The sequence below is a fragment of the Balearica regulorum genome, chromosome 10, assembly GCF_011004875.1.
Source record: "Balearica regulorum gibbericeps isolate bBalReg1 chromosome 10, bBalReg1.pri, whole genome shotgun sequence".
NCBI lineage: Eukaryota > Metazoa > Chordata > Aves > Gruiformes > Gruidae > Balearica > Balearica regulorum.
In genome coordinates this window covers 10434372-10461004 of record NC_046193.1, presented here as the reverse complement: position 1 = coordinate 10461004, position 26633 = coordinate 10434372, and the positions used below count along the sequence as shown (strand labels likewise).

Here is a 26633-nt window from a genome sequence, read left to right as displayed (position 1 = left end):
TGAATGCTAAGAAAACATTTTAAAATATAAGTTTGTTATTTACAGCAAGGTCTTACTTTCTTGATGCCTTTGACAATTTTTTAAAATGTTTAAAATTTATTTTCTTACAGATAATTTTTCATATAACAAACACAGAGTAATAATATATTATTATAACAATATAGCATCTATTCCCCACTTTCTGAATGCAGTTTTACTATTTTTTATTTCTAGTTTCCAGTAACCATTCTGCAGAATGGAGTGAAGATGACAAATGAACCTCCTACTGGTCTCCGATTAAACCTACTGCAGTCATTTCTTTCTGATCCTATTTCTGATCCTGCATTCTTCTCTGGATGCCCTGAAAAGGAGCTGGTAATGTGCCTATCTCTTGACAGTTTTATTCTTTCTTTTTTTTTTTTCTTTTTTTTTTTTAATCCACAGATATACTGATTTCTGTCCAGTGAATATTATAAGCTAAAACTTTTACTATGGTTGTGAGTTTAGTTTTTGCAATGATAAAAATTATTAGTTGAGAATTACTCTGCCTGGTAATTTCACGTGGCAATATTTAAAATGGTTTCTTAAGTTTTATTAAATTACATACGCATTACACAATGCACACAAACTCTGAACATTCAGTAGCAGGGCATACCTGTCATTATTGAGATGGTGGTAAGTGCTGAGAAGATCTTTTCTTGCTACCAGGGACCAGTACTGCAGTGCCCATATGTCTTACTGATAGGTGTTGAACCACTTTTAGGTAATCATTACCTGTGAAGGAAGTTAAAAAACAGTGAGATTACTCAGAGATATGGTAATCAATATACATAGGTATAAGTGGATACATCTAAGGACTTATATTAAACAATACATTCATAATTTATGTTTGTCTCATGAGCCTTAAATTAAATATCTGGTGCTATTTGAATTCTTATGAAGTCAGCTACCCTTTACATGGAAGAAGAGAAAAATCAAGTGTAATAGTACTTGAGGAACTAACTAAATGTGCTTGCATATGTGGCAACCATGGGCGTGTTTGTTCCCAAGTCAAATAACCACAGCATGCTTAATAGTTGCCTGTATTTGTACCCTAGTTGGAGAGTGGTAAGCAAATGATGTGTTCTCTGTACAAGTTGCAGACTAGCATGAGCGTATAGGCTAGTTAATAATACTTTTGGGATTTGTTTTTCTCAAAGGTATGGGAGAAGCTGCTCTTTGGAGTTTGTTTTTTCCATGCTCTTGTTCAAGAGAGAAGAAAATTTGGGCCTCTTGGCTGGAATATACCCTATGGATTTAATGAATCAGACTTGCGGATCAGTATCAAACAGCTGCAGGTAAAATTATCTATTGCTACCTTTAACTCTGATCTTGTGAAGCATAGCTGATGATAGTCAAAAGAGTTCAGTCAAATGACTTCAGCTACAAAGGCAAAGGATGTCAATTGTATTATAGTATTTTCAACATTGCCAATGAAATAAAATTAAAAATTGATCTTCGTGAGATTTAGATTCATACAGACATATGGAATATAATGAGTGTACATGAGTATAATAAGAGTTAAAATTGTCATATATAAGAGCTCACTGTGCTTTAACTAACACCATGCCAGCAACAGTCACTGGTTTTTGTGGTTAGGAGGAGGAATTATTTTAATTTTTTTTTACATCTATACTCTTAGCTAAACACAGCCTCAGACTATTCTCCTTCCCTAAAATGAAATGCTGAACACTACTTGACCTTGAGTCTCCTGCAGGCCCTGTTTGGAATAGTCAGAAGAGCTAAAACTGTGGATTACAGAAGTTGAGGCTGAACAGTTGGAAAAATTATCAAGAAGTTAATGAAAGAGATCAGAAGGTTCTGAATATTTGAAGAAAAATTATGTGAAATGCACATTTCTTTATGACACAGAAAAGTGTCCATCTAGAAAGTTTAGACTGGAGAAACTATGCCCTTGTAAATAATTCAAGAATGACTTGGATGACTTACTAATTTAGATATTCATAAGAGGCTTTTCATACTAACTTCTCTTTATTTTAAATGGTAATTTTTACCTGAAAAAAGATTTTAGAATTTGAATTTCCTCACTTTGGGAGAAAACTCCATAAACTGTGGTTTTGAATGCACTATAGCTTCAAACCTTTTAGTCTGTAGGTCACACTGTTGTTCTGCAGATATTTCAAGTCTCTAGAATTACTCATGTCTTCTGTTTCAGTTATTCATAAATGAATATAGCCATGTTCCTTTTGAAGCTGTATCTTACCTAACTGGTGAGTGCAACTATGGAGGTCGAGTGACAGATGACTGGGACAGACGTTTACTGCTGACAATGCTGGATGACTTCTATAATCCAGATATAATTGAAAATCCTCGTTACACTTTTTCTCCCAGTGGCAACTATTATGCTCCACCAAAAGGCACATATGAGGACTACATTGAGTTTATTAAGGTAAATAGTATCAACAAGATTTTGAACTGTTATAATGATGATGCTCTGAGAAAGCAATCCTTAAAGGCTTCTCTGCATTAAAAAGGTAGTTTTTCAGCACATTAAACTGTGTGCTTGGCTTCTTGCCTAACATCCTTGTATGATCCTTGCCATGATCTAAAATGTTCCTGAGATGGAGAGGAAATCTGTAAGTAGATAGGAGGACCTAGCATAGATAATCAAGAATTCCTTGGAAATGGCTTTCTGTAAGTGAGGTGATGGCTCTATCACCAGTAATACTGTCTTGCAAATACCTACCACTGAGGTCCTTACCCACCTTCAGTTGAAGTCAGTAGTAGTTTTTCACTTGCTGCTTAAAGTAGCCTTGGATCTGATTCCTAACGTGCTGCTTTATCTCATGCAGATGTTTATTGTTTATTTTGTTCTAGAGTCTTCCCTTTAGTCAGCACCCAGAGGTATTTGGTTTGCATGAAAATGTGGATATTTCAAAAGATCTTCAGCAAACTAAGATCCTCTTTGAATCTCTGCTTTTAACACAAGGAGGAGGCACTCAGGGACCTTCTGGAGGTGGTGACTGCACTCTTTATGAAATTGCAGATGATATTCTCAGCAAGGTATTGCATTATACCAATGACTCCAACGTATCTTTTTACAAAGCAGAAATTCTTTAACTAGAATCTTCAGTGTCAAATTGATTTCCTCTTGGAGGAAAAACCTCCTGGGAGGAATTTCGTACAATATAAAAGTAAGAACTTGTGTGGCTGTAACAGACTACGGCTATATTTTGGCTGAAAGTTTTATTAAATAGGTAGGAGATAAGAGGCAGAGAGAGAAAATGGAGCAAGCACAACTTGGAAGTTGATTAATTCATGTGGACAAGTTTAAAATTAATAAAATCGAAATGTACTCATAACTTTTAATGGTATGAAAAATTCTAGGTGTTTTTTAAAAGATAAACATTACTTTAAAAAACCCATCATTTTTATTTGGATTAAACTACTAAATATTGTATTGATAAGATACTTGTCAGGAAGTTTAATGTTATCTATTACTCTGCAGTTTTTCACATCTGCGTGCTTTTAATGCAATGCATAATGATATATGGAATGATTTCCAAATGTGCTGTCATTTACAGCTTCCAAATGATTTTGACACTGAAGGTTGCCTAAGTAAATATCCTGTGAGATATGAAGAAAGTATGAACACCGTGTTGGTGCAAGAAATGGAAAGATTTAACAAGTAAGACTGTTATATTTTATTAAATGTAACCAAAATAATTCTACTTGAAGAAAAAGTTTTCCTGCGAATCATACACTGTAAAGCCTATGTTGTGTGAAATATTTAGTTTGTTCCCTTCTAAATTGTCTGCAGTGATATCTGCAATCCAAGCACCATTACTGCTTGTAGAAAGTCAGAATGTAGGATAGATGTCAGGAAAAATGATCTGGTAGCAAAATGAATTGAAAGAGAAAAATACATGATAGAAGAAGGGAGTCTGAGGAGGCACTTGGAAAAGAGAATGTGAACAATATTTTTGTGATTTTTTTTTTTAACTTCACTTTCTCTTTCACCATCTTTATCTTTGATTATATTTTATTTTATTCATATTTCTGACTTGTAGGGTAAAGGGGTTAGAAACTTTAATGCATGCACAGTTGTAGTTTATGAAACCTTTTTTTTGATGGAAATGTTTCTGCTTATTTCTTTATTGTCTCTCTGGCCTTCAATCTCCTAGTTTTCCTTTGTGGGAAACCCTACCCACCTTTTGTAATCTAAATACCTAAACTGTATCTAAATTTTTTTCCTTCATCTAGTATATGGTGTATACATTTGGAGTTCCAAATTTATCCTCTTACCAAACAATGCAGAATATATCAGAGATAACAAAATAATTTATTAAACTGTTCCTAGTCTTAAATAAATCAGCACAAATGCACAAATTCATGACTTTACAGATGTGGCTGATTAGGCAGTTACATAGCAGCTAGACAAGTTCTATAGATAGCTCCATAATCCAGTTTTTTTTTCTTTTTTTTCCAGTGAGGATGTCGTGTTTTACAAATCATGCAAAACGTGTGAAAATTTTGTTTTATTTTTAATTCTAGTTTAATTCGAACTATTCGTATTACTCTAATTAACCTGAAGAAAGCCATTAAAGGACTTGTTGTTATGGATGCTGAACTGGAGGCTCTGTGTGGCAGTCTGCTTATTGGAAGAGTTCCTGAGAATTGGGCAAAATGTTCATACCCAAGTCTAAAACCATTAGGGAGCTATATTCTAGATTTTCTAGAAAGGCTGAAATTTTTACAGGTAATATACAAGAGGTGGTACTACCAATTGTTTAAACTACTTTTTCATGTAATTTGTCCTTTATGTTAAAGGAGTATTGAGGAAGGAGTGGTAGACTTCACTTAGATTTTCTGAGTACAGTTATGTAGAAAATGGTCAAACAATATGGGATTTGTCTCTTTCTGGTTATTGAATATGTCATTTTCCTCTTTTCAGGATTGGTATGAATTAGGGAAGCCCACGGTTTTTTGGTTGTCAGGATTCTATTTTACTCAAGCTTTCTTAACTGGAGCTATGCAAAACTATGCTAGGAAGCACAGGATCCCTATTGACCTTCTGGGATATGAATTTCAGGTAGAGATAAATTATAAATGCGTATTTTATTAATCTGAGTCCTGATATCTATATCTGCGGTGAGATATAGTAACTAAATCCTGACTGGAAGAGTCATTTTGCAACTAACTCACTGCAATTTGAAGACATACATTTAATTCTTTGGTAAGATAGGCATGTTAAATAACATCCATAAAAGAGGTTTATTAAAAGTAGTTCTATCATTGTACCTGGACTTCCACTCAAGAAAACAGCCTAGTCTGTGTGATTAAAGCCTTATTTCATAACCTACAATAAAGGTAATTAACAAACCCACAGAAATCTGCTATCTTTATAGTTTTATATAACAGTAGTACTGAAAGGAAGGTACTACTATATTATTTTCATTTTGGATTGATCTGAAAATTGGCTATTGGCATAATACCTGAAAGAGCAAACAGTTATGAAAGTTTAATAATATGGAATGCTTATTTCTTGTAGGTTATTCCTCAGGATACTGCTGATGCTGCACCAGAAGATGGTGTTTATATCCGTGGATTATTTTTAGATGGAGCTCGCTGGGACAGGAACAAGTCAGTAACAAAGTGGTTTACTATGGTTCTGGAAAGCTTTCTTTAGGTGCTCAAATGAGATTTGTTTAAATATTTTAAGTGATACTTTTCACATTATTTAAATAACACACCAAATGAAATACTCTTTCATGCATGGAAAATGAGGAATTAAAAAGAAAGGCAAACTCAAGCAAGCAACAACCCAAAAACACAAGCCAAAACCCTCTTTGGTTTAACACCAACCCACAAATAATTACTTTGTTTTCTCTCACCAGGGGAATGTTAGCTGAGCAGTATCCCAAATTGCTCTTTGATAAGATGCCAATCATTTGGATAAAGCCAAGTGAGTATAGTTTCTGTGAAGTGTGAGCTATTCAGCAAGAAATTGCAACAGTGAACTTCTTTCTTACAGATCAATGCTCCTACCCTCATGAAAGTATGCAAATTTGCATCTGACCTGTGACTTTTACATAAAAAATTGGGCCTACTAGCTTGACTCAGTTTCATCTCATCTGGGCAATAGGCCTGTCCCTCTCCCCACAGATGTTTATAATTATGGATTAGACAAAAGGACTAGTTAAATGAATTTTTTTAATAAATATGTTTAGGTGCTGCCCAATCTGTTTTTCAACCAAAAGGTAATTTGAGTAGGAAAGCACATGGTGTTGGAAGTCCTGGCTCTACTCAAGTTGAGGAGAACTTTTAATTGACTTAGTGTTTTACCTCACATGATTTAGCAAGGTTTGCTCAGGTTATTTTTAGCTGCTATGCTAGTTGTCTGTCACACTAATAATACATTTTCCAGAACTCTTGTTGTCTTTGACCAGGAGCAGTAAAACTCTGTTTTTATTTATTGATTTAAGCAGGACTTTCTACTGCAACTGTTGCAACTTAGATGTTATTAGCCAACAGGCAGTCTTAGAGAGTTTTCACTTTTTCTGCGTACATTACTCTTGAGGTTGGATGAATCTGTACAGATACGCATGATTTTAGACCTTGCACAAGTTGCATGTAAGCAGTCTAGGCATACAAAGAGTTCCTGCAAACTTGTGTCCTTGGATCTCAGGTGACTCAAATTGCAGTTAGGTTCTGTGGCTGCTGGGCCAGAATTCTTGTGGAACTGTTAAAAACTCATGTATGATCTATGCTTTAACTATGTTACAATTCAGATTTTAATGTGTCTTTGAATGATTACAAAGCTGGTAGAATCACAGAAAGGCATCGAGTCCGGAAAAACAAATTGTAATTAAAATAGTTGGGTTTAAAACCAAAACAAGCTGCACAAGAAAACACACAAAAAAGACAAGTAATTTTATTATGTTACACAACAATTTTGCATTTTTATTTAGCTTTAAGGATGTTACTTTAAATACTTAATATTTGTATGTAGATCTGCTGAAAGTAATATATTATTTTGATATTATTTTTTTAAGCTGCAAAATCAGACATAAAGAAATCGAATGCATATGTTTGTCCACTCTACAAGACAAGTGAGCGTAAAGGAATCTTATCTACTACTGGACATTCTACTAACTTTGTCATCGCTTTGATGCTTAACACGGATAAACCAGTCCAACACTGGATCAAGCGAGGTGTTGCGTTGCTCTGCCAGCTGGATGACTAACATTGGACAGTTCATATACAGCCTTCGCAAGATCCCATTCTTTTGTGGGCTTACAGAGGAAGTGGAACATACTGTGTAAAAGAAACATCTAGACTTTTTTATTTTAAAAGAGGGCATGCAAATATTTTCTGATCCTCAGTATTTTGTCTTAAGTATGTGTTAATATTAGCATCTTTACAATCTATAAAAGGTAATATTATTAATATGTAAACATCAATTTTATGCATTACTTGAATATCACAAAGTATATCTTAATGGAAAATGAAAATAGTCTGCACTTCCTGAGAGTAACATTAGAGTTAATGAAGCATTAAAAGTACTGAAAGCTAGTAGGTAGTAAGTTTTGGAATTTCAGTCTGGATTTATATATAGCCTATATTCTGTCATAGCAGCAGCAAAGATTACAGTATGAGAAATCGTTTAACTGTCTATAGTAGGTACTTCTGATGCCGTCCTTCCTCAGCAAATTAATCTTTTCAGAATTTAATTCAGATATTTTGATTTCTGTAAGGGGTTTTTTTCCAAATACTTTCTGTGAAGAATAAATGATAAAACTCCCTTATGACCACCTGCCATAAAACGTTATGTTTCCATATTGCTCCAGAGAGGCAGCCCAGTTTCAATTCCTTCACTGATTCAGCACTTTTGTTTTCTTTAAAAAAAAAAATAAAAAATTACTCAAGCATTCTTCCTAGATCTCCTCTAGCAAAGAACTATTTCTGCCTTGCATTCAGACACCACCATCATAATTTCTTTGTAAGGATCCCTCTGTAAAATACAGTAGGAGTAAATTAAGCACATGAAGGTCTCCCTCCATCCTATGGTCACTATTGTAACTAGGCACCTGTGTCCTTCATTTCCCCAGTTATTGTGTGTTACACCAGCATAAGTTTTTGGCATAGGTCTGTCTTTCTGAAACTGTGCTTTTGCCTTTGAAGACTCTATATGGGGGGTTTTTTTGTTTACTTTTCTATTTATATTAATATATGAATTGTGATTAGGCAATCAGAAAAACATAGTAATTTTTAATAAGAGTTCTTGCTTGATTTTATCTGCTTGTTATGTTTACTTTTATTGGTTTTAGTTTTTCTTGTTACGCTGTCTTACTCTTTTAAGTAAGCTCCTAACAGTATCTTCAGTTTACTCTCTTAGGAAAGCACTGAAGAATTTTCTTTCTGTAATGTAATAGTTACTACTTACAGTTCTCAAATTCTCATTCCAAAAACTTTTAACAAGAGTATTTTTACAAAGAAACTGGACTTTTAATTCCTTCTTTTGCTGACACCGTTTGTCAGGGCAGATTAGTAAACATAACTAACCTGTATGAAAGAAACATGGAGAAAGTCCCAGAGTATCTTATGATCGGGTATTTATAGTGAGCTATTAATGGACATAGGCTCTACTGAGATCATTTTCAATCCTGAAAATATCACTTTCAACATAATAATCACTTCTTCAAGGTATGAGGTCTTCCCTCTTTCAGAAGGTGAGGAAAAACTGTATTTCATTTTCATAGAAAAATTAGTAGTCTTTTTATAAAAAAGAAATAGTCTAGATTTAAAGTGTTTATATACTCATGGTACTATGGGTATAATCAAGTACTAACAGTTACTTGTCTATTTTGTTAATATATTTCTCTTTTTTGCTACATGTGCAATTACAGAGCAAGGCCTTGCAATCAAACATTAGGTGGATCAGGTAACAAATTAAATGATGCAGGTTTGTTATGAATTCCTGCTGCTCAACTTTAAGATGTTTCTAGAATTATTCCAAACTATGTAAGTGGCATGTTGACAACTTTCTTCATTTTGCTGTGCTCATTCACTTACTTGCTTTCAGTTTTACTTATTCATTTTATTTTACTTTGTGCTGTATTTTTGGTTGTTTTTTTACTTGAAAGACAGAAGTGGAAGTTTTGATAAGGTAAAACAGATGAGAGGTTTGACCCTACAGAACATCTGTGACTTTAATCTATAATAGCATGTAGCCGAATATATAAAACAACAGTGTCACTGCTTATGTATATAACAGTGTACATCTACACACATTATACTATTGCATGATTGATTTGATCGTTAATATTTTTTTATGATTTCTTCTGAAATTTTAACATTTAGACTTAACAGAGAGTACCAGTGGAATTTATTTCTATGCTTCATTGTTTGTATTACAATCTTAAAAGGGTAAAAATATTTTAAATTGAACCCTTTCGATTTGGCAAACTTTTTTCTTTTAAACTAATGCAATTCTTAAGCTTTTTTCTTTTTTTCTATTAACTCCATTGTGGTTACACCAGTGTGTTTTATTTCTGCCTGTATTTGGATATATACTGTTGCAGTATTTTATATATATCCCTTACAAGTATTTGAAAAAAACAGGCATGCTGTGATGAAGAATGCAGAATTGTAAGTTTACCTGTTCTAAATGGCTGTAGATGATGTAGACAAGGTGGTAAAGTTGGTCTTTTTTTCAAGCATGGAGTTTGATGATGTTTCAGTTGGAAGGCTGATGCACATAATAGCACAAATCTACAATCTTTCCTGACTACAAGATATGGCCCTAACAATATCTTTGTAGAAACAATTTGAACAAAAGCTATTATTAAAACAATTCATGTCCTTCACTTGCCTTTCATTTCCAGGCACTCTGTGAACAAACTGAAAAAACATTCCAAGTCTTACTGCACATCTGTTTTCCTACTAAGGAAACATCAGAGCACAATTGTGATGATATTGGAGTGTCTAAAAGACTTAAGAGGGTATTACTATTTATCTGAAAACTAAGTTTAACTTACTTTTGTTGCTTTCTAATAAGTAATGCCAGAAGAAATAGCTATTCTGTATGTGCAGCTTGTGGAACAGAGATAAAAGCTAGCATATACTATTGGAAAAGACAACCTTTACTCTGCTCTAAATAGAATAACTCTTTGCAGAGCAAACTTAAATACTTGGGAGAAGGCTGGAGCTTGAGATGGAGAAGTTCTGATTCATTTATTTTAAACTATGTTTAATTTATCGTGATACTTAAACAGCAATTGCTATTTCTATTACTCCAGATTTAACCTGAAGATTTATCATCTGCTTCCAACTGAAAAGCAGTGTTTCCCTAAGAGAAGTGATCCAGGTTGTGCTGATTTGCCATGTATAATTCTACATATATGTTTGATGATGATTCTGATGATGAATTCCCTACCCAACAAGCTATACAGGAAAGCTTACAAGATAGGTATAAAATTGAAACAAGTGGTAGTGCAACAGAGGATGAAAGGTAATAAGTTATTCCTTCTGTTTTGGATGTTTTCTTGGCATTATGATAAACATGTGGTAATCTTACTTTCCTTTGTGAGTCTGTATGTTGTATTACTCTGACCTTGTTTCATGGATACTGGAAACCACTGGTAGCTCACTGGTTCTGAGTTCTCCCTGAAAAAGTATACCCATTTTCTCAAAAATCTGGAATGTATGAAATTTTCCGGTGACATCAATATCTAAATGAGTACAAGGCTTTATGAAGAAGATAAGCATGTGATGTAAAAATAGATTGGTATGGTAGCTTTTCCTCATTTTAGTATGTAATTGTTGGCCTTTGTGTGAAAAATTCCAATATTTATAGTGGCAGGGGAAGACCAACAAAAAGTGTTTTAATGTGTTAAACCCTGACAAAACCTATGTAACTTACAGGAATCTAACACATAGTCTAAACTTGAGTATTGAAATTAAGGTATAATTATATCCTGAACTTCACATTAATTTTTACTTCTCTATTTTTTTCTGTTGGTGCAGTTTCCAGCGTATTGCAAGTAAAGAACATGGAAAGATAATTGCAGCAATTCGGACAGTTAAGTACAAATACACCGCACTAAGCCTATACCCCTAGGAATCACTTGGGTATTGCATTGTTTAGCAATGTCTACATTTTACATGTTTGATTACCTGATTTAAGTGCAGTTTTTCTTTATGTAGTCTTGGAAGGAGTAAGACAATGAAAAACAGAACACCCAAAGGCTAACATGTTAGATAGGAACACGGTAATGGGATGGGTTCAAATGTCACTTCTCTTGGAGATTCCAGTGGTTCATCTCCTGGAATTAGGGGAAAATGCCAGGCCTTTCTTGTAAGATAAGCCACAGGATGTCTAGGCCTCTAGTCAATTAATGCTTCCTAAAAGCATTTGCCACTTTGTGAGATACTCAGATTAAAATCCCTTCTCTCCCTGAAGAGTGTTCCAGAATAGTTAACTGTCACACTTTACTGTATTCCATTATGAGATGCTTTTAGTCTGCTCCTCTGAAATGTCTATTTTTTGTGATACAATCAATTTACATACTGAGTCGCAGAGATAACTAAACAATGAGCATAAGTAGTACAGTTGTTTAGACAGTTGTTCGGCAGTGGGAAATCTTCAGTCCAGTACTTACACATGTCATAGTAGTTACAGAGATAATTTAGTGGATTAGGAATCAGGAAACCAAGTCTGGAAAAGCAATACTATTAAAAGTAAGTTTTTTCAATGTATCATTCAAAATGCTTTGTGAGTCAATGATGTTAATCATTGATTGTTCCATTCATGTAAACCACCCTCTGAGAAAAAATTGATTTGATGAAGCAAGTTGTTTATTCTAGATACACTGATGGGATAAATGGCACTCAATGTATTAGTTGCCTGAATTTTGTTCTATGATGAGTAGTGGGACATGTGTCTGTCTTTAAAATATCACAGGCCAAGAAGAGGCCTTGATGAAGTTGGTGAGGCACAGTTCTGCTTTTGAAGAAGCAGATCAGCAAGGCTGGCTTCCGGTGCATGAAGCTGCGGCACAGCTAAATAAGAACATCCTTGAAATAACTTTGAAAGGTACAGAGTCCTTCTGGTTTTCCACCAAAAAGTTTTACAAACCCAACTTTGATGAATTGTCCAGCTTCAAATGTATTCTGCTTTTCTGTATTTCAGCCTCCCGTGCCCTTACATGGGAACAGACCACTCTAAAAGGGGAAACGCCTCTCTTGGTGGCCGTCAGAAATTGCTTTGTAGACAATGTCCGCTTTCTCCTGCTCAATGGTTGCAATCCCAATGTTAAGAATGAAGAGGGAGATTCTCCTTTAGTTGTAGGTGAGTACCTTATTTAGGGGTAGAGAGGTGAGGGAATGAAGTGAGGTTGTAGTTACACATTTTAGGTTTCAGTTTGACATATTTGACTTCAAATCAATATCTAAAATATTTTGCTATAAGGAGTAAAAAATGTTAATCTCAGTATTGAATGTGTCTGTCCCTGTCTGTCTGTCTTAGATGATATCTAGGCTTTAAATGAGCTGACAATTCCAAGTTACAGACTGTAAAAAGTACAAATTTCTTAGCATTATTTATTAATTAAAATATTATCCTTATTGGTCTACTGAAGTATGGGAAGCATAGAACTAAGAGAAGCTAAAAATCTTTCCCCAAAGTCTGATTCAATGAAGGAAGCTCCAGATGCCTACCATTTTCCATCCTTCAGTTGCAAAGAGTTTGAGGTTCAGGTTGAACATACATCTTTTTCCTCAAAGAATCAAATAGCTTTCTCCATGAAGTGTCTTCCTCTGCTTTCCTTGGCATCATTTATGCAGTGGTGCCAGATAATCAAGTCCTCCTGCTTCTTCATGCTATTACTGTTCATCATGTTCTCTGCTTACATGGTATGTCCTTCATTGCATCAGCTTCTCTTTCTCCAAAAAACATGGTAATTGGTTTTGATTTTCAAAAATTATAGCAAATCAGCCTGATATATCTGCATTACGTAGAGTGTAAAACACTGTTTGTCCCTAGTCAGACATTGTTGGAATTAAATCAAGTATGACAAGTGAAGAAGCTTGCCGGGCCTAAATTCTCAGTTCACTTCTCTTTGAATTTTTCTGATTGAAGAAGAAGGTCCCATACCTAGTGTCACTCTTTGTGTGAATGCCATTTTAATCTGATCATGCACAAGAATTGTAATCCTTGATTTGTAAAGAACTAGTCCTAATATTTTGCCAAGATGTTTTTCAAAAATGTTCTATGTTCATTTAATTTGCTTCCCCCAATTTGGGCTATGATGCTGTTATTCTTAGTGAGTTCTAGCCAACAAAAAGAAAGTGTGTTCTCATTATCTGGGTTATAAAGGAGCACTGTAAATTTCTTGGATGAACCTGCAAGTTTTTCCATATTGGAAGGGTGGGGTTTTTTCCCAAACTATTGTTAAGGAAGGGGAAAAAGTCTATCTATCTGTAGGACCCCAAATCCATTCTTTTGAAATGACTAAAGCTTCTAGTCAGGGCCACCTGCTTAGAAAAGACACAGAGAATTCCTAGATACTTTTGTAGTGCACTATATTAAAATGCACCATCCCCCAAGAAGAGTATGGGATTTATCTAAAGCAGCCATGTAGGTTACAGATGATGGGACATCACAGGTTATAGTATGCTGTCAACGGTATTTCAAGCAGCTGTGGCACGTGAAGCTTCTCTGCCTAATCTGTCTCAGTGAAGGGCACTCGCTGTTCTACCCTGCACAGCCTGGAAGATCAAAGAGAGAAGGAGGGAAAGGTGTTGCCTATTCATTCCATTCACTGGAGCCAATGCAAATTACTCTTTTAAGATCCTTACTGACTTAACAGATCAGGCTTATTAAGCTAAGAAGGCATGACACAGTCATTTTAAACTTTGTTTCATGTTATGGTAACTGCTTATGAAGATTAAAAAGTGCTCTCTGAGCAGGCCAGCTCCTGACTGCACCAAGTCCCTGTATATGATCTCCATCTAGTGGCAAGGAAAAGTTGCATTCTGTTGTACTCCCAAACACAGCAGAGAATTACAGAGAGAGATTACCATAAAATGATTCATTTGTATAGTTAATGTTAGCCTGGAAATAAAGAACAGACTTGTTGGTAAGTTAAACCTTTCAGTGTAGTGTGACATTTCTCAGTGTATAAATAGCACTATCAGGAACAGCTCAAGCTTTCCTGAGCTGCCACATAACAGAAGCCGTAGTGCCTAGATAGTATTGAATAACATTCTGGCTTAATGTCTTACAGCAATTAAACATGATTCGTATGAGATTGCCTCCCTGTTGATAAGTTCTGGTGCAAAAGTGAATTGGCAGTGTGTCCACAAGAGGACTGCTTTGCACGAGGCAGCCAGACTAGGCAGGAAGGATCTGGTGAAGCTTCTCCTTCGTTCTGGAGCAGATCCTGACCCTCGTAGTGAATATGGGCTCACACCTCTAGCACTGGCCGCACAGATTGGACATACAGAAATTATGGAGCTCTTACTGCAAAAAGGTGAGACTTTATTATATAGGATTTATAGGAAGAGAAGGCTTGTGGTGGGGGTCTGTCTTGCCAGTGTTACAAATATCTGACAGGATAATGTATAGAAGGCAGAGCCAGATTCTTCTCAATGGGGCCCAATAACAAGACAAGAGACAATGGGCCCCAATTGAAACCTAGTAAATTCTGTCTGAACATAAGAAAACACTTTTTTCTGTGAGGGCGATTGAACCCTGGAACAGGTCACTCAGAGAAGTTGTGAAGTCTCCATCCTTGGAGATACTAAAAACCGGACTGGATGCTGTCCTGGGCAACCTGCTGTAGCTGACCCTGCTTGATCACAGGATTGGACTGGAGGATCTCTGGAAGTCCTTTCCAACCTCAGCTGTTCTGTGGTTCCATTTTACAACTCAGGAGATTGATTTAGTAACATGTAGGTTCAGTGGCAGTGTTCTTCAACTGAGTAGAAATTGTAAGCCATGTGTGTTAGTACTGAAATGTTTAAAGACCAAATAGGACAAAGTGAGTCATATTTCCAACAGAGAAAATTATTCCTAAATGCAGAGGCAAAAATTGTTCTTGGCTCAGTAGCCAGTAAAACTTTGCATTACTGAAGCGAAAGGAAATGAACTGTTATCATGTTACTGAGTATACAGCCTGTAGTGTTAATAGATCCAAATAGATACAAAACATATTTTTAGAGATTACTTACTTGTAGCAAACTGTAGTAGTCATCAGTGAATGCTTTGCAAAATGACAATAAAATCTGACACATTACAAGAGATATTTTGTTTGCATTTTATATGGCATCTTGATTTATTTTGAAGAATTTGACTCCCAAATCATGCGAGTTGAGGTCCTTCTAAAGAATTCATAGTATCACAATTTCATGTTATAAGATCGATATATATACGTGCACACACACAGGTATAATCCCTCTAAAGTAGTTAGCCTAATTACACACATTTTTATTAGTCTTCTGAAAGTTCTGTAATTAGATTAAAACTGGTTATTGTGAGATACACCTTCAGCAATAGCAGCAGAAGTAGCTTTCCTTACTAAAGAAAATTAAATGTTATTTGCACAAAGAAGAGGATTGTTGTGATGTACTTAAGTAAAGGCCTGATAAAGACTACATTTTCATAATACTCAAATACTGTATCAATATTTTAGTGAGTAGTTGTAATTGTTTTTAAATGCAATATTGTTTTCTCATGTAGACAGGTCATCGTAGGGAAGGCCTGACAAGACATTTATGGTGGTGAATTTAATATGATGGCTCAGCAGCGCTGGAACTGGATTGTATGAACTGTTTTGATACTGGGTTCACTCATATTTAGTTGTATCTGTCTGGTCTTTGTAAAGTAGAACAACTGAGATGATAGATAGATAGATATACATTGTATGTAAGCAAAAAAACCCCCAATTATTTGTATGAATAAGAACCAAAACCCTTGCTTGCCCAGTTTCTAGCATCAAGTCTTACTGTGTGATTGGGTTCAAAGCAATTTGAACCTTCTTGTTCCCAGGATCAAGGATCCAACATGAAGGTTTATGCCCATAGTGGTTTTATTTGGTGAATAATAGTATCCACAATACCACATCACTGGAGGGTTGGAGATATTAATTACTGCTGGATATTTACAGTGACAACTGTGAAAATCCTTGATGCTTCTTTCCAGGTGCGGATGTTCTTTCACAGGCAATGGATTGTGCTTCTGTATTATTTGAAGCAGCAGGAGGAGGAAATCCAGAGTCTTTGAGTCTTTTACTAGAATACGGTGCAGATGCCAATATACCAAAGCACTCGGGTCATTTGCCAATCCACAGAGCTGCATATAGAGGACACTTTCTGTGAGTTAATATACTTAAAAATCAAGTAATGGTGACACCAGAAATACTGATTTTGCTAATTCTACCTTATTCAAAGCAGGCAGCAAATCTGTAGTTTTGTATAAAGAATTATTTTTGACCATGTAAATATGAGTTTTCTTTGTCTGAAAGTCAGGATAAAAAAGACCAGTCAGGATAAAATCTTCATCATTTTAGGATGAACATACTAATTCCTGTAGTATTTCCCCACTTGTCACAAATACTAACACTGTCCAGTCTGATGTGAGGTTCCTGGAACATCCTCACTCCCTTTGGGTATGCCTCATCTCCACCCCATCACAGGAAGGTAAACGTGCTAAATATACAAATAGACTTAGGGGATAAGGGTTATCCCTATTTTAAAGACAGGAAAGTTACTGAAAGATATTTATGCTAAAATCACAACCAGGAAGTGAGCTAATGAAGAATAGTATAGTAGAACAATATTTTATGTGTAGTAGGTGTAAAGTCAGTATCCATTGCTGGCTAACCATTTAATTGGTAGCAATTAAAGTCAATGCAGAGGTATAGCATGCCATGGTACTGATTTGGTACATTAAGCCAGTTGTATACAGTCCTGATGAATTCTGAAGCCCAGCAACACAGAGAAATTCAAAGACTGAGCTAGGTGAACCAGTATGTTTAAGATTCTGAGATTCTCCTTTTTTTAATTCTTCAGAGCCCTAAAAAATTTAGTTCCAGTTACTAATTTTGATGCCATTAAAGAAAGTGGGATAAGCCCAGTTCACTCAGCAGCAGCAGGAGCACATCCTCAGTGCCTTGAGTTTCTCCTCAAATCTGGGTTTGATGCCAATTTTATGCTGGATCAAAGAGTTCGCAAAGGCTACGATGACCACCGGAAATCAGCATTGTACTTCGCTGTTTCCAACGGGGACATCTGTTCAACACAGTTGCTGTTGAACGCTGGAGCCCTGCCAAACCAGGATCCCATCAACTGTCTCCAAATAGCCTTGAGAATGGGCAACTATGAGTTAATGAATCTACTGCTCCGACATGGGGCAAATGTCAATTACTTCTGCAGAGTGAATACAACTCATTTTCCATCAGCTCTACAGTATGCTCTGAAAGATGAAGTCATGTTAAGAATGCTGATGAACTATGGATATGATGTGCACCGCTGCTTTGATTGCCCTCAGGGAAACAGTTCGCATTCCCAGTATGTGACTGATGGATGGACTTCTACCGTTATCAAAGATACGATGGTAAGTATATCAGATGGCTTCATATGTTGTTTTACTACCAGTATCCTTTCTGAAACTAAATGAAAATGTATTTAATGTGTCAGAAAAGGAAGTTTTGAAACTGTAAGGCAGTTTGCACTTAAAGGTAGGAATAGACAAGGCTTTAAAAATAAAAAGATGTTGCCATGAGGCCTGGCTCATGACACCAAATTATCATAAACAATATTTTTGAATTGTGAAAATATAGCTAATGATATGCTAATGATCAGTACAGAATTGGCTCTCTGGCGCAGTCTTGTCCATGCTGTGAAAGCAGGGACTTGCAGGCTGGCTCGCTGGGTTTCTTGTATCGTAACACTACTACTGGAAAGTGGTTGTAAGGACCCCCTGGAGCTGGCATGGTAAGCACTGAGCAAAAATTAACAAACCTGGACCAACCTAAACAGGTTCCTAGAGACACCCATCAGTGTCATTGTTTTGCAGTTTGTGAAGTCCACTTGAACCTAATAAACCCTTCCTTAACCTGAAGATAAGGGGATGTGGCATGCACTGGGCTGGTGGGTTCCCCTGTTTAGCACACTGGGACACAAGTCTAAATTCCACTTAGGGAGCGGTAGCGCTGAGTTACCAAATACACAGCTGCTTAAGTTCACTTTTGGATCTAGTACAAAACAACCATCGCTCAGATTTTCAGATTCTACTAGTGAGGCTTCATGCAAGCTGTGACAACCTCTATAGCTCCCCTGACTGACAGACCACGCATCCTTCCTGGCATTCTGCTCGTGTTATTTAATTGCTCTTGTCCTGCAGAGGTGGAAGTCATTTACAGCAGTATTGAATATTATCCTATTAACCATTTTATTTCTATCAGTTCTGTGAAGTGATAACCTTGTCGTGGTTGAAGCATCTGTCTGGAAAAGTGGTGCGAGTGATGTTAGATTATGTTGATCATGTTAACATCTGCTGGAAGCTAGAAGCGGTTCTCAAAGAACAGGAGCTCTGGCCAGACATCAATTTGATTTTAAGTAAGTATCTGGTGTTTACATTTGAAATGACGAACAAGCTGTTTTGGGACTGGGGCCTTTTTTGTTGGCTTTTTAGCTTTCATTTTCTTTCTCTCAAACTGGTGCTTTTCTTGACCCTTGTTAGGCCAAAAGTTATGTTTTAACAGTGAGAGACCTCTTAAAAATCAGTCTATATAGGATTCAAGCTAAGTTTCTCTCAGAAGTCTGATTGATAGTAACTGCACGATTTATGTAGAGCACTTGGCAACTTTAATTACAGTGTAGACGACACAATCCTCTTCAAGGGGAGAAAAGCTTTTCTTTCTGCCTCAAGTTGATGGACCAAATCTAATAAATTACTATTTTTGAGTGATTTAATTCTAGTCTAGATTAATTCCACGTCATTTTTGTTTGTTTATAGCTTCTTCAGGTTGACAGAAAACTAGCACCAATTATTTGTGATTAAAGTACATTCCCAAAACTTTACTACTTAAACTTGCATTACCCTACATTTAACCAACTTGACAGAAACAAAATCTGTTGATTTAGCTGCCAATGATTATAAATATAGCTGAAGGATGTATGGGCTGAGGTGAGAAGTCCTGACAGATCCAGTTTTCCAGGTAGCAGAGTATTGAATAAACTGAACAAAATCTAATAATTTACTAATACTAGTCTTGCCTTTTCATTTCTAGCAAATCCTCGTTCTCTGAAGCATCTTTGCCGCCTGAAGATACGTGAATGCATGGGCCGGTTGCGTCTCCGTTGTCCCGTCTTCATGACCTTCCTCCCACTGCCAAACTGCTTGAAAGACTATGTACTATACAAGGAATATGATCTCTATGGGCAGGAAAACTTCAGAGGAACCGACAGCCTCAACTGTACATAATTATTAGTTCTATGTTTTGAAGGGAATGTTGACATGGATAAGACTGTCTATACAGCTGCTTTTTACTTTTGGGATTTTATCTCCTATGTATGCTAAGGAATACCAGCATTCCCTCCTCATCCCTTGAAGAAAATGGGGAGAACCCCAAAATGTAAGTATTGGTGATCCTATTCTACATGTCTACTGGAATATAAACTATCTGAAAGCTACAGAAATAGTATTTTAAATGCTTAGTGTGAAAAGTTAAGGAACTGTAAAATGCAGGGCTGCAAAACTTGTGTTATTGCTAAGTTAAAGCCTGTCCTAACAGGTAACACTACCCCCACTGCAGGGTTAAACTCGGAGTTCAGTTAAAGGTCAGGGATTTAACTATAACCACGAAGGCACATGGTTCTTTTTTCTCTTGTCCCTTGCTCTTGCCAAAAGGTAGTGGTTTTGTTTGTCAAGGCCTGCACTGAAGTTCTGAAGAGCAGCCTAAGTAGATTTATTTTTTTAACCCAATTAAGCAATCCCACATTCTGTATTTTGATTGCTGTCTCTGGAACTAGTTTTTCCTTTCACAGTGCTGTCCAAAGGCATGCTTGCACTTTTGGAGTTTCTCTTCATACAGTTGGAGCTTAAACTTTTGGAGCACTATCTGTCAGCAGTCACCATTGTCTTAGGAGGCCTTACGCAGTACACACAGACCCACAGCACAGCACCCCTTGTCTTCTAAAAATGCTGCAGATGTCAGTCCATATTTTAGGAAAAAAAAAAGTTCATCAACACACTTGGCATTAGTAGTATTTATTCCTTCATTATCAAGTAAGCATAGATTTTTTTTTCTAGTTATACATGCACCTTTATCACAGAAGTTACATAATTCAAAAGTCTGCTCTTCCCCAGAAAAATCTAGAAACCTTATAAAATACAAAGTTAACCATAATATAGTTATGAGCCATTGCTTTTTACATCGTGTTTATCATATCATAAACTAATGAAGCCCGTGAAGATACGTATCAGTACCCATGTTCATGGCTGTGCTGGTACAGCCTCTGTACGTGCCTGACCATTGCAAGCACAGCTCTGCAGAGTGCTCCACACTGTCCTCCGACTACACCACCACATGCACCAACAGCCAGCTAGGATGGGAAGGATTTTCTTCTTCTACTGTTCCGTCTTTGATTGTTGCAAACGTAAGTTATCAGCATTCCCAAGTACTATAACTCTCTCTGAGGTTATCGGGCTAATATGATTAAAATTAAGAGAACTAAGATACACTTTAGCAACAGAGGGATATAACTGCATGTTAAAACTTCATTTAATGGAAGGAAACGCATACTGTCACCAATAATAGTACTTCCTGGAAGTATTATGAAAAATGCAGGAGGCTTTTGCATCAGTACAAATGTCACCCAGAAAGTTACTATAGTTAAGCTTTTATTTAATCTACAAAATGCTGACTGAAGCCCTGGCATAATATGTTTACTATCCATGTTTCCAAGATTAAGACACAACAATCAAAGTTGACGTAAGTATGCCGCTGGAGGCTTTTAATACAGCTATTCAGGGAAAATGTGCAAGTCAGTCTCAAACATTGCAAAAATCACTTACACTTCACTAGAACAGGACCAATCCAGAACATCATTGGAAGAATTTGACCACTCCACTCTATTATAAAAATGATCTGAAAGATTGTACAAAATCCTTGGCTTGCAATATAAACTTCATTAGGAATACAAGTGCATTCACCATGACACATTGACTTATTCTTCTCACAACTTAGATACCACTGTGGCAGGGAGAAAAAAAAAAGTCAACTTACTGCTTGGTTAAAATCAAAAGCCTTGGAGACTAATTGACTTGACTTGCAAGAAATTTTGTCAAATATAGCAACAGAAAGAATACAAAATAGCAGCTCTTGCTGTTAGACTAGACAGTATCTCTACTAAATTCACTAAAAAGAGGAAGGTTTTCGTTATATGAATTATTTCTGAAATAACAAGAGACTATCGTAATATAGTCTTCTCCATTGGCTTCTTCTAAATTCTGTGCAACTAATTCATCAGAATGTACCTTAAACATAGGCACAGTCAAAATTTGCTTCTTTATATCAAGGTACATAAATTGTATCTTCATAAACAGCTTCAGCTGTTTCAGGATTTTCAGCTCTGAGTTTACATCCATATAAAGATGAAATCTGACAGCGCTGTAGAGGGGGAATGTTCCTTAACTCTTATGTGTTACTTTATTGTTAGATAGTAAATTGTCTTGATACAATTTCAAACCTAAACAGATTAAGGAAGTAATAGTTTACACTACCCACTCATAACTAGTTATATATGGCCAAGTTGTATATGACTCTTAACTTGTCCTTTGATTTAGACTTGGGGAAATCTGTTAATGGTCATGGGGGAGTGCTAGGTATTATCTATAATGCAATAAAATGCATACCCATTAGCACACTTTATATACTTTGATATCCATACCATTACATACATAAAGAATGTATGTAGCTTGAAACAACTGACAGCAAGACTTGCTTGGTCTGCAGTGTGTAAATCTACATAGTGTAACAAACTTACTATCCCCTTACCAAAGGGAAAAAATGTGGCAGTAACTATGAGGCTGCAATTAGCAACATAAAAAGTTAGGCCCAAATAACAGTGCTGGTTCAGTACCTATGCAAAGTCACTTTAAAATCATGTACTTGAAAGAATATTTTCAGGAGTGTCTGAAATAATAGTAGATTCACGTGAAGCCTACAGCTTCAGCTGGAAGTGCTTGAAAGATCAGTCTGTAAGTAAAAGGCAATAGGAAATACTAAATGAGAGAAATAAATTACAGGAGTGGGAACCAACCAGTAATAATATACTTAAAATAAAAAAATGCTCAGGTGGTGAAATCTTACTGCAGCAGTTCCCAGGAGAACGTGAGGTGTTTGTATTAAAAGTCATACTCTCAAGGAAAACACTAAGCACTCTATTTTTTTTTTTTAATTAACAAAAATGTTTTCCAATGAGGTAGTTCTAAACCTCATAGGAAAAAGGATACCAAATAGTTGTTTATTTTGGAGAGGAGGGCATGAATAAAAAAATCCTCAGCAGCTATTTTTGCCTTGAGGTGGTTCAAATTACAGAGCCAGGTGCTCCTCCCCTTAAGCAAATCTCAGTAATTCTCAGCCTACTGCTAACTCATTGCAGCATTCCAGTTTAACTTCCTCGTCTCTTCTGACCTGCTGTTTGCTCTTGCAGTTTTTGTCACTCTCCCAGATGCGTTTGTATCTTTTTTGCTCATTTCACACCAGTGAAACTTACCTAAACAAGCAAAAAAACGCCCCTCAGTTCATTCATGCATGTCAATCTGTTTTCTTTAACCATTCTCTTAATTCATTTCCCTTTTTTTAGTGGTTAAGATGAGAATCATCCAATACAAAAGAAATGCACTTCACTCCTATGCTGTCTGTTTTAGAAAACTACATTTAATGGCATAGATGGAAAGCCTGAAAAGCAAATGGGATAATTCTAATTATGTATTGTTAAATCTGAAAAATCCCATATGACAGTAAATTCATCTGCCAACTTTCTATCTCCCACTTTTTTTCCTCATCTTTGCAGCTTTATGTCTAAAACAGTAATAGTTTCAGTAAAAAATACGGTAATTCAATTTTCTGACATTTCTTCAATAAGGCTAATGCAACACAGGCTACACATCAGAAATGCTTTTTGCTGAGATTGCTAATCCACTGACCATCTTCTCTATGGAGCTAGGGCTGTTGCAGATAAGCCAGTTAACACTAATCAATCCTACTCTGACAAGCTGAGGGACTAGTAGGTTCTAGAAACTAGAGCCCACTGATTTCATGTTCTTCCTGTGCTGTTTCAAAACTACTTCATCTTCAGCATGTACTTGAGAAACAGTAACCTTGAGCTTTGATGTCGTATTATTTCATAGACAGAAATATCAGTAAGTAAAAACTAAGAAACAAACCCCAAAAAACAAGAGAAAGAAAGATGAACTGGAACAACTTGCAGAGACAAACTGGCTGCTATGGAACTATCTGTAAGCCTAGACTTAGTAGACACAAAAAGGAAAAAAATTGGATTTGCTGCCTCTCTGTATATTTTTGCTGGCAAGAATAAGAAGTCTTTTAAGGATGAGAGGTGAGAATAGGAGACTATATATGAAATAAAAATGCCACTCCTTTTTAGAAAAAAGCCTCAGATTTGTGTGGTCCATGTGACAGTATGCTAGCCAAATTTGGCCACAGGCCAACGCCATTTGGCCTGACAGCACAACAGCAAAAGCTGTACTGAATGGCTACTCTGGGGATGAAAAATGTGCTGGAACAGGAGTTGCTGACTAACTCAGGAAGATAACCTGGAGGCTCTCTGCTGCTCAGCCTCCCCATCCGCCTCCTCTTTTAAGGCAGGGGTACTGTGACCCTCCGAGGCTGCTCAGGCCCTCCCAAGGGCTGTGGTGGTGTAACATCTGCTCCGAGAGCTGCTCTACCTCCTGCTGCACTAGCAGCTCCAGGGCAGCACCCTCGGTCCTGCCTGGGCGCTGCAAGGGCAGGCGCTGCTCCCCTTTCTCTCCTGTGACCGGAGCCAGATGCAGTGAATTTCTGCACAGAAATTCACATCTCCAGCACAAAGGCAGAAGCAGACTGCCTACTTAGCCTGCGCAGGGCCGCTCCAGTGCACAAGGAGAGCTAAGGATGCTGATCTCTCCATGCACCTACAGCAGAGAGAGCCTGAGATTCCTCACTTTCTTACCAGCACTGAGCAACTCCAGCTACAAAGGGCCATCACCAGCTGCTGGGGAGATACTCTGAAAATTTCTTCCATTCCTGAACACCAGAAATGCCCTACAATGAACTGTAAAACACTCATAACTGTTATAACTTGGAGTATAAGCATATTCATCTCTTTCTACATTTCCTGTTATTTTCATGCCACTACTAGAGAGATCTGTTCCACTGGATTTTAGTATTTATAGTAATTAATTAGTGCAAAAATAAATATTTCTCTTCAAACAAGTTTTCTCTTCTGGATCAAAAGGTGAATGCACATTTAGTACTATACAAAATAAATATTACACAGGGTATGGAACACGGAGTTCAGATTACAGCTGTAAACAGACACTGCTTTGAAAACTGCTTTATGGGATTGACTCTAGGATGTAGGATTAGCATAATCTCTTACTTCAGAACTAGTAAATTCTGTTTGCAAAACTGATTTCCATAAAAAGACTTAAAGAGCCTCAACTCACTTTCAGTGTACTGGTGGCAAGGCATTTACATATTCAGAAGATTTTTTCAAATGATAGGATTCAAGATGTTCCTGCAACTCTAAGCATGTTTTATAAAAAGTGAACTTACAGCTTTTTATTACATGTACTGGGGAAAACCAAGAACATGGCACTTGTGCTACAAGAATATATACCTTGTTCTTATCATTTGATAAGGAATGCTTATACATTCCTCATGCAGCAAAGTGCAACTGTGTCTCATCAGCTCTTATCTAAGTCTGACAGTATTTTTTTCTCCTGTTGAAAGAAGTCTTTCAGCATTGTATTCATAAAAACAAAAAATCAAGAGCGTATCATACAGTGCAATATAAAACAAAAAATAAGATCTGTCTAGACCTATTGCACACCTCACTGATGTTAATAAGGATTTGCCTTTCTAAATCTAAGAGCAGTTATGTGCAACAAATTAGGTAAAGCTTAGCACTGTCTTATTTGGACATCTACTTTTATTTCCAGCAAGGTGTTCTCCATACTGCAGTGTAAAGAACAAATTTCAGCGTACTGCTGAAGTCCAATGAGAGTTTTAAGCTTTGCTTCAAGAGCAGTCAATTGCACAGAGAGGTAAGTGGGGAAAAAAACCCCACAGTTTTTTTCCATACTGCAGAGAAGCCTTGAGAAAACATAATTTTGTAATAAACATGGTGGCATCACCATGCTTCATCCGGCATATAGAAATTATACTGACATGAAAATGGAAATCACTTAACTGGAAAGAAAAATCAAGGCATAATAGGGTCTACATGTTGCGAAGTCTTTTATATAATACAACAGACCCTCCAGCTACATTTCACCTCTTGTAGAACTTGTGCCATTTCACCAGATACATCCGTGATTCCAATTTTAATAAAGTAGGCAACCTTAGGCTTCAGATTCTCTTTTCTTCTTTCCATCTTCTCCTAAATCACTGTCTTCCGACTGGCTGCTGCTAAGGACTACAAATTGTCCTTCTCCGCTGCTCTGGTTCGATCTGCTGGAAGCAGCTATCAACCGGCTTTGCTCCTCTAAGTCCTAATTTGAGAAAGGGAAGGTGGGAAATCAGAAAAAGAATATTAACTTTCAAGCCACCTACAGCTGAAACAGGATAACATTATTATGGTTTATAAACTATCTTTTAATACTATCAATGGACAACTTTCTGTACAGATGAAATTAAAAGATTGAATAGGAAACCAAAATATTTACATTTCAGTAGTTGGCACTGTCAGAACAGCTAACACATCACCACATCTGTACCCATAACCCACAAAACCCAGCAGGTCAGAACAAATATCTTCGTGCACAGCCCCTTCCTCACTGTGTAACGAACCCTTCTCAGCAAATGAAATAATTTTGGGCTTGTCATAGGTCTTCCTTCAAGCACTGTTCTTAAGTGTTCCTCTAAAGATGTTTTATGGTTTATCTCCTCAGAAGACCTCTTTTTAAAAATGACTATACAAAGTTATACAAATTCTGTACAGGAAATACTTCTAATAATTAATTCCATAATGTTCCATGAACTTGTACTAAAGAATATGATAGTGGAGCTTGGAGTACAAAACTGCAAAAGTAACTAGAAACAAAAAGAATATTAAGAAATAATAATGAAATGTACCTTTTCAATTTGTTTTTGTTTATTCAGTTCTTTTTGTTGTTTCTCTTTGACTCTATCTATTTCTTTCTGCTTTTCTGATGCTTTTCGATCCTAAAGGGCAAAAATGTAAATAAAGTAAGTAACAACAGCCTGAGATGTTTCATACCTTACCAATTTGTATGAGTTTGCTAAAAACTGTTATACCACTGTTTTGATTATTCTTCTTTTAAAGGACTGGTATGTTTGGTAAAGGTAGCAACCTGAATCTTATCTTGAACACTGTTCCACAGGGGGGACATTGGTCAG

General features: G+C 36.5%; 3 protein-coding genes across 4 annotated transcripts in view; 2 read left to right on the top strand and 1 right to left on the bottom strand.

Moving 5' to 3' along the window:
- Nucleotides 1–8656, top strand: part of DNAH12 (dynein axonemal heavy chain 12) — a 70655-nt gene extending 61999 nt beyond the window's left edge. For both annotated transcript variants that reach the window (XM_075762029.1, XM_075762028.1), the window contains 10 exons: nucleotides 214–354; nucleotides 1179–1316; nucleotides 2195–2428; nucleotides 2857–3042; nucleotides 3564–3667; nucleotides 4534–4738; nucleotides 4934–5071; nucleotides 5531–5622; nucleotides 5877–5944; nucleotides 7035–8656. In XM_075762029.1, the coding sequence (XP_075618144.1) occupies nucleotides 214–354; nucleotides 1179–1316; nucleotides 2195–2428; nucleotides 2857–3042; nucleotides 3564–3667; nucleotides 4534–4738; nucleotides 4934–5071; nucleotides 5531–5622; nucleotides 5877–5944; nucleotides 7035–7225 (1497 nt within the window). In that variant the 3' untranslated portion in view covers nucleotides 7226–8656. The remainder of the gene's footprint in view (nucleotides 1–213; nucleotides 355–1178; nucleotides 1317–2194; nucleotides 2429–2856; nucleotides 3043–3563; nucleotides 3668–4533; nucleotides 4739–4933; nucleotides 5072–5530; nucleotides 5623–5876; nucleotides 5945–7034) is intronic.
- A 983-nt stretch (nucleotides 8657–9639) lies between these two features.
- Nucleotides 9640–26354, top strand: ASB14 (ankyrin repeat and SOCS box containing 14). The gene is made up of 11 exons (XM_010304160.2): nucleotides 9640–9983; nucleotides 10281–10492; nucleotides 11008–11058; nucleotides 11940–12076; nucleotides 12173–12331; nucleotides 14268–14513; nucleotides 16184–16355; nucleotides 17053–17596; nucleotides 18447–18600; nucleotides 19275–19619; nucleotides 26165–26354. Exons 2-10 carry the CDS (start codon nucleotides 10365–10367, stop codon nucleotides 19466–19468), a joined length of 1785 nt encoding a protein of 594 aa, XP_010302462.1. The 5' UTR covers nucleotides 9640–9983; nucleotides 10281–10364; the 3' UTR covers nucleotides 19469–19619; nucleotides 26165–26354.
- APPL1 (adaptor protein, phosphotyrosine interacting with PH domain and leucine zipper 1) overlaps nucleotides 20239–26633 on the bottom strand; it is a 31354-nt gene continuing 24959 nt past the window's right edge. The window contains exons 21-22 of the mRNA XM_075762026.1: nucleotides 26349–26438; nucleotides 20239–25765 (exon numbers count right to left, since the gene is read on the bottom strand). Coding sequence (XP_075618141.1) covers nucleotides 25616–25765; nucleotides 26349–26438 — 240 coding nt within the window. The 3' untranslated portion in view covers nucleotides 20239–25615. The remainder of the gene's footprint in view (nucleotides 25766–26348; nucleotides 26439–26633) is intronic.

Coding starts and splice junctions, on each gene's coding strand:
- ASB14 (XM_010304160.2), top strand. CDS start 10,365: ATGTATAATTCTACATATATGTTTGATGATGATTCTGATGATGAATTC. Junction 11,059..11,939: donor AAGATAATTGCAGCAATTCG/GACAGTTAAGTA, acceptor TCTTTAAAATAT/CACAGGCCAAGAAGAGGCCT. Junction 12,332..14,267: donor AGATTCTCCTTTAGTTGTAG/GTGAGTACCTTA, acceptor AATGTCTTACAG/CAATTAAACATGATTCGTAT.